Source organism: Vicia villosa, unplaced genomic scaffold, assembly GCF_029867415.1.
Source record: "Vicia villosa cultivar HV-30 ecotype Madison, WI unplaced genomic scaffold, Vvil1.0 ctg.000366F_1_1, whole genome shotgun sequence".
NCBI classification, from domain to species: domain Eukaryota; kingdom Viridiplantae; phylum Streptophyta; class Magnoliopsida; order Fabales; family Fabaceae; genus Vicia; species Vicia villosa.
In genome coordinates this window covers 102,255-110,683 of record NW_026705168.1, presented here as the reverse complement: position 1 = coordinate 110,683, position 8,429 = coordinate 102,255, and the positions used below count along the sequence as shown (strand labels likewise).

The window sequence follows — 8,429 nt, the reverse complement described above, 5'->3', positions numbered from 1 at the left end:
AAGCAATCTTTGGAATTGAAGCTTGAATTTTGACATGGAGATAATGTGAACCCTAATGGAACATATGAAATCCGTTGGAGACCTTGATCCATCAATTTTCTTAAGAGGATGCAAAACCCTAGTTCTGGAGGTCCTTGATTAGGAGAGTGCCTTGAGTAAACCCTTGAGCCTTGGGTCATTGGAGATGAAATGAGGTGGGCAAATTTTGGGGTATGACAGGTGGGCGACATGGAAGGCAGGTAATGCATCGCCTCGCCCAAAATGCCCCCCGATCGCTTGTTTCCTAGATCGACCGTCTGTTTATTTGATACATCACCTTATTCTGGGATAAGTTGTCTAATGTGGGAAAGTGGAGAAGTGATGTGCCATATTTCACAATAGGATGGAAGAAGTCATAAGGAGGTTAACCACGCTCTCCTGAATAACATGAGATTAATTATTCACTCCCATATTCTCTAGGTGGTAGTTGTTATTTTCAAGGATCTAAGATGCATGCTCAACACAACTATATTATCGGAGTCTTGAAGTTGAGAAGTGAAATCTCATATTAACATAAATATTAGATACACAAAGTTTCTCACCCCATTACGTGAGTTAACTATAAACCCTACGATAAACACTAAAATCTTTGACACCTCTTATACTATAGAGATTGTTATGTATTATATTTTCAACAGGTACAAAGTAAATAACAATCAGAAACTCTCTATCCTCTACCTAAACTCATATTCTGTCATAATTAATTATTCCCAGCAAGTGACAAGAGATTCTTAATACTTTTATTTATCAACATATCCATGTATGTTTCTGCTAGTGATTTAAATTCACTTGGCCAACTATTTCATAATCAACTATGGAATAAGGATTGAGGGAACATATTACAGTCTTTAAAGGTTTTATACAGTGCTGTCTACAATCAATGATCTGATCATCTCAATAACTTCTTCCTGGTAAACCTGTTGTACTGTGTTGTAGGAGACTATTACCATTGATGTCCATACACAATACTTGATCAACGGCATTATTTGATGAAAGATTGATGATAAAATCAAGCAGGAGGAAGGAAAAGGTAAGGAAACATTATTGCTGTCTACAATCACCCAGCTGTCTATAATCATTGCTCTAACCTTTACAAACCACTCTTCTTTTAAAATTATATAACTCTAGTTTTAAATCTCGTGTTTTTTTTTTATAATCCTCTTTTGTTTTTAATATATTTTCTCTTTTAGTTTTAAAAAAAAAATCTAAATAAATATTTATTAAAAATTTGATCAGTATTTGAACTTTTGTGGCAGCACCATACATTTCCCTTTGTTATTTTATTTTTGTTTCCTTTTTAAAAATATTTTTCAAACTATCTTAATTTTAATTTTTTATTTTTTTTTATCATTGAAGGTCCCTAAATTGAACCGGCGTACAAAAATTAATAAATATTTTTTTCAAGGCTTAAACACAATTTTCTTAAGAAACATGTTTCATGCAAAACTTTTAGATATTGGCATCTCAACTTTTGGTGTGTAACAAAAAAAAAGTTTTCGGTAGAATTTGTAGAAAAACAAAAAATGTGTATTCATTCAAAAAATATGGGAAAATGTTAGTCAACCAATGTGTATTAATTTTTATAAGAAGATATTAATTTAATTGGCACACTCAATATATTAAAATGAAAAAAGAGTTTTCGGTAGAATTTGTGTCTAAATTTGTAGAAAAACAAAAAATGTGTATTCATTAAAAAAAATAATATGAGAAAATGGTAGTCAACCAATGTGTATTAATTTTTATAAGAAGATATTAATTTAATTGGCACACTCAATATATTAAAATGAAAGGGGCAGTATAAAGTAGAGTGAAATGAAACAATGTACAATAAAATAAATATGTTATTTTATTGTTTGAGTATTTTATAATGGAATATAGAGATTTTTTTATTCCATTCAAATTAAAAAGTTTAAAAAATAACAAAAAATAATGAAATAAAATAAATTCATTTTATCCAATTCTGCCCATTCTATCCATTTATCAATTAAACAATAAAATATAAATATATTATTTATTCCATTTCATTCCATTTTTTTTTATATCAATCTAAACATATGTAGTTTGAAATCATGGTTGTTTGAAAAATAGTTTTAAAAATTCTTAAAGTGGAAAAATAAAAAAGAGAAATGAGTGGTATCGACAGAAAGATTACTCAATTTTTATCTATATTCAAATCAAAAGAAGATAACACTCTATTGATAATCTTTTATGTCTGCGGACCCGTGCCCCCATCATATAAGAATAAGGTTTTATATATTTCGGCAAGAGGATCAGATAAAGATTTGATAATGAGTTTTTTATCTATAAGATATTATATCTATCTATTCATTCATATAAAAAAAACAAGTTAAAGAAACACATGTTGAATTTTTTTATATGTATGGATCTTTTTTATAAGGAAGTTCAACTTTGACTCCCTTGTCATCTATTTTTTTTTTTTGATAACCAACATCGGATAGATTAAGAGGGGGCCAAAAAAGCCAAAGATACATCAATAGAATCAGGAGAGGGCATAGAGCCTACCCAAGTTCTGTTTCCTAAAACCCTACCAGCATGAACTAATTGGTGGGCATCAGTATTCAAAACTCTACTTAGATAAATTAAAGAAACAGATTTGAAATTGCCCAAGAGAGCTCTACAATCAATAACGATAGGGTCGATAGCTGCATCAAAGTCAGAGCCATTTATGCAGTCAACAACACCTAAGGCATCAGAGAAAACAAGCACATTATCTAAATGAAGATCCAGGGCCAAATTGATAGCCCATTTGATACCAAGTAGTTCTGCAGTAGCCGGAGTAGCAAAGCTCGAGATTTTCTTACTTGCCGCCAAAGCAATGTTTCCGGATGAATCTTTGATAACAGCTCCCAATACAATGACTCCATTGTCAAAACAGCCAGCATCGGATTGAATACTCCAGGAGTTATTGGGAATGAGGTTCATCACGTTCCTCTTAGTAGATACCTGCTCAGCCATATTGGTAAGGTTATAATCTGCCGCAACTTCCTGAATTTCACGCGCCACCGCAATTGCACACGGAGTCTGATGTTTGAAGACAGCCGCATTACGAGCGTCCCATATTTTCCAGAATCCAAAACCAATGGTCTGAATAACCATGTTTTCCTTGGATTTTAGAATATTCAGCATCCACACGTCTAAATCAGTGGCATCCGGGAGGCGCACCCCAGCAGGAGAAGAGAAGAAGACACGTTTTGTAAAATCACACTGAAGAAAGAGATGACCTGAAGATTCAGGGAAGCAATGGCAGAGAGGACAAAGAGTGTCTAACTGAATACCTTTTTTCTCCAGGTTGCACTTGGTCGGAAGAATATTGTTGAGGAGCCGCCAGATGAAATTTTTTGTCTTTTCCAACAATGGTGCTCTCCAGAGGAATTTCCAAATCTCACCACCCTGGTTAACCGAGGATTCAGCTTTTTGATGAAACTGCATTCGTTTTGCAAGATGATAACCAGACTTGACAGAGTACTCACCATCCCGTTCATAGTGCCAGATTTGTTTGTCTTCCGGGGCTCTGGAGGAAATGGGAATGCTAGCTATGTGATCCACTTCATTAGGAGAAAAAGTGTTTCGCAGCGTTTCCATATTCCAATTCAAGAGGTCCCCATCAATGAGGCTAGAGACCTTCGTGTGGGGTTCCACGGTGTTGATTGTGGTGAAAGGCTTAAAACCTGGAATGGATGGAATCCAGTTATCTCCCACAATATTAATACTCTCCCCATTGCCAACGCGCCATCTCGTCCCACTTAAAACCATGTCCTTAACACTGATAATACTACGCCAAGCATAGCTTGGTTTGAACCCCAGGCCCGCTTCAGAAATGCTACACCTCGGGTAGTATCGGCCTTTGAAGAATCTTTCAAACAGGGAGCCATTATTTTGAAGCAATCTCCAAAACTTTTTCCCAAGAAGGCTGCTGTTGAAGTTTTGGATGCCTCTAAATCCCATTCCACCACTTCCTTTAGTTTTTGATAATCTCTCCCAACTCATCCAGTGTATCTTCCTCCCCTCATTATTTGACCCCCACCAAAATCTTGACAGCATTGATTCTATTTCCTTGCAGCAGCTGTCCGGGATTCGATAGCAACTCATAATATATGTTGGGATGGCTTGAGCCACGGCTTTAATAAGAACCTCTTTCCCCGCTCTTGAAAGAAAGTTCTCCTTCCACCCCTTAACTTTCTTCCAGACCCTCTCAATAACCAAGGAGAAAACTTCTTTTTTTGATCTTCCAAAAACCACCGGGAGGCCAAGATATTTTGTATGACTCAGAACGGCTTTGAAACCTAGCTTGCTTCTGATGGATTCCTTGAAAATGGGGCAGATGTTGTTGCTGAATGAAACTTCTGATTTATCAAAATTAACCACCTGGCCCGATGCGCACTGATATTTTCCAAGGATCTCAAGAACTTTTGCTGCTTCCACTTCATTTGCTCGAGCAAAAATGAGACTGTCGTCGGCAAAAAACAGATGAGAAATAACTGGGGACTTTCTAGCAACCTGGACTCCATGGATTTCCTTTGAAACTGCAGCATTCCTTAGCATACCTGAAAGAAAGTCAGCACAGATAATAAACAGGTAAGGGGAGAGAGGGTCGCCTTGGCGAAGCCCCCTTTCCGGATGAAACATCTTTGAAGGTTTGCCATTGAGAAGGATTTTGTAAGACACAGTTGTAATGCATCTTCTGATGAGACCGACCAAATTCGGAGGAAAACCCAACGCCTCTAGAGCACCCACAACGAAATCCCACTCAATTCGATCATACGCTTTTGACATATCCAGTTTCAACGCCATGTAGCCCTTCTTACCCTTCTTTTTATTCTTCAACCAGTGGAAGCATTCCATGGCAATTAGGGCATTGTCCGTTATCAACCTACCTTTCACAAAAGCACTTTGTTCTTCACTGATAAGAGATGGCAGCAGGGGTTTTAATCTGTTTGCAATGGTCTTCGTGACAGCTTTCATGACAACATTGCAGAGGCTGATGGGTCTGAAATCAGAGGGGGACCGTGGGGTTTTTATCTTGGGAATGAGGGCAATAAAAGTTTCGTTAATGTCAGAAGGGTCCCTGTGATGGTTGAGAATCCCCAAAGCTGTGTTAGTGACATCTCCCCCCACTATATTCCAATACTTTTGGAAAAAGAGAGCTGGCAGCCCGTCGGGGCCCGGGGATTTTGTGGGGTGCATCTGAAATATCGCATCCTTAACCTCAGATTCAGAGAAAGGTAAAGAAACAACTCTTGCAATATCATCAGATATCTTTGCATTAGCAAAACCACATACCTCTGCAATACCAATCGGATTAGAAGATTTGAAAATCTCCAAGAAGTATTCAACAAGTATACGCTCACAGTGCTTTGATCCTGAAAACCAATTACCATCCTTATCTTTTAACCTCTTAATAGTGTTAGTTTTCCTCCTTTGGCTAGCTTTGCTATGGAAGAATTTGGTGTTGCGGTCTCCATCCTTCAGCCAAACGGCTCTACTTCTTTGCCTCCAGAGCGTTTCTTCAATACCCAGCAGTTTCCCCCTCTGTCTCTCCAGATTTTTGAACCGTTGTATCTCAACCGGGTCTGCATCCCATCTCTTATCCTCCTTCAAAAGCACTTCTAACCTTCTAATCTCTTTCGCCACACTCCCAGACCTGTATTCTTTAAACAGAGATGAGAGCTCCTGAAGTCTTTTTGTTTTGAGAGAGAAAATATTATCGTTACTTCTCCAAAGCTGTTTAACCAGCTCTTCACAACGGGGGTCCTTCGACCACACCTCTTCAAAACGAAAGAGATGGAAATGCTTCTCCATGTCACAATCCTTATCAATGGAGATGCGAAGAACCGCATGATCAGAACCATGTCTCGGAAGATGAGTTACTTTTGTATTTGGGAATTGCTCTTTGAAAGATTGCGTAACCAAACTTCTATCAAGTCTACATTGGATATTCTCTCCCTCCTGCCTTCCATTTGACCAAGTGTATGGATATCCCAAAAAACCAATGTCCTGTAAGCCACATTGTTCAATTGTCGTCCTGCCCCAAGATAATTGTGAAGGGGTTCTGCAATTTCCCCCCATCTTTTCACTATCCAGAAGGATGTCATTGAAATCACCAAACATGATTAGGAAATCCCCCAAGTCACCACGAACATCTTGCACCAACTGCCAAGTGTGACGCTTTTGAGGTTCTTCCGGGAAGCCGTAGATACCCGCAAAAGCCCAGGGGTTAACATCTTCATTCTCACGACACAAGCCTCCAATGTGGTTTAAGGAATGCGAAACTATTTGGATATTAAGCTCTTCAACCCACAACAAACATAATCCTCCACCTCTTCCTCTCCCCGAGCCCCTACAATCAATGGAGAAAAAATTTTTGAAACCAGCTTTTGAAACAATCTTTTGCATCTCTTCACACTTTAATCTAGTTTCCATAAGGAACACTAGATGGGGTTTCTCAATACGAATGAGCCTCGTAAAGGCTCGAACTGCACGTGGGTGCCCCAGACCCCTGCAGTTCCAGCTAAGTGCCTTCATTGGGATAGGCGGTGTTGGTCTTCCAACACCACCTCTGGTAAAAGCAGTTTTTGATCCTCCATGGTTGAATCCTGTCTCCTTTTCTTTTCCCCACTCCCACAAGCTTCCACTGGACCTTCAGTTATCATTACATCAATCAGTTGTCTCTTACTATGTTCGACAGTGCCATTTTTGCTCTGAGTGCCTTGAATCTTCTTCACACCTTTCTTTCTAATCCACTTCTTTCTGGTGGTTTGAGTGTTCTTCAGTCTTGAAGTTTCTCCAGTCTCTTCAACTGAAAGAGCCACTGCCCCAAAAGATTCAGCAACTTTTTCAATCTCTGGGATTTTTTCCTTATTAACTTCAGGTTTCTGCTTGGCCTCTGGAACTGCTCCCCCTATTTCCTTTGGACGCTCCCCTGTTAATTTTGCCTGCTGCACTTCTTGGTCATCTCCCATTTCTCTCGTTTTCGCCTCACATCTACTTTGTCCTGAAGAAACGTTGAAAAGGCTTCTACTACAAGTGCCTGAACTTGAGTCTCGTTTCGTCTGTTCTTCACCCATCTTTGGAAGTGGTGAAGCTCGTAGCCATAGTCCATAGGAGAGGTCTTGCTCTTCCAACTCTTCAAAACCTTCCTCTGAAAGGTCCTCCACTGCCTCACAGTCCTTCATCTGATGCCCTATTCTGCCACACACAAAACAGAAAGAGGGAAGTCGCTCGTATTTGAAGTGGACTCTTAAAATTTTCTCTTTGAATTTGACAACTGTTCCTCTTTTTAAGGGGGCCTTCAGATCTAGAGTTACTTTGATTCTTAGAAAGCGTCCATTTTTACAGACCTCCCGCGGATCCATCTCTTCAAATGTTCCTAGTATACCTCCAATCTTCTTTGCCATAGCTTCAGAGCGCAGCTTCAGAGGTAGTTCATATATTCGGATCCAGAAAGACGCGAAATGCATGTGAATGTCAGCCGGCTGTTCTTCTCCAGATATTCGGTTCAGCACTAGGAGGGCTCTGTCAAAACTCCATGGACCATTTTTGAGCACCGAGTCCAAATCCCTCTTTGTTGCGAATTTGAAGAGAAAAAGATTCTTCCCTAGATCTTGCGTTTCAACCTGATTCTTAAGCTTCCAGGCACTAATCATGGTGCTTTTGAAAGCTCTGACGTTAAAACTGCTATCAGTCCATAGCTTGCCGGCGAGAGTCCGCTGAAAAGATTCTTCTTCGCATACTTCCTCCTCCGCCACCACCACCCCTTCTTCTTCCTCTTTTGATAGCTGAATACTCCTCCACTTCTCCATCGAGACACTCGTAGAAAGAGTAGGTAAAGGAAAACTGAAAAAGGAAAACTAAAACCAACCCCAAGTTGGGAAGAACCAGAGGAAACTGGGAATGTAAATCAGAGAAAAACTGATGAGAAAGGCCGCCACTAAACCCTAAAACAGAGAGAAGGGGGGAAAGGGCACGATAAGTTTAGAGAGAGAAACACTGGCTTCTCTCTAGAAACACGTGGGAAAGAGTTAGAAAAATCCCTTGTCATCTATATATATATATATATATATATATATATATATATATATATATATAGGCCGCAAGTGCTTTATCAATATTAGTATAAAGATGTCAAATTTTATAGAGATCAATCGGTAAGTACCTATCTATTGCTACTATGTTTATCTAAGACGAAGTGATCAAATTGTCTATGTAATTGAAAACTACACTACTACAAAAAAACATATTTCACATCAGATGTGTAATTATTTAATATTGGCTAAAGAAGTGATGTAACGAATGACGTAATAAAAAGTTGTCACTTTACCCCATCGTTCTTAAAACACCGAGAGATAAAGTTATATTTACATGGGTTCGAA

General features: G+C 38.8%; 1 protein-coding gene across 1 annotated transcript; it reads right to left on the bottom strand.

Annotated features, from left to right (window-relative positions):
• Positions 1 to 6,578: 6,578 nt before the first annotated feature.
• On the bottom strand, positions 6,579 to 7,859 carry LOC131627544 (uncharacterized). The gene has a single exon (XM_058898385.1). The coding sequence runs from the start codon at positions 7,857 to 7,859 to the stop codon at positions 6,579 to 6,581; it is 1,281 nt and encodes a 426-aa protein (XP_058754368.1).
• Between the last annotated feature and the right edge of the window lie 570 nt (positions 7,860 to 8,429).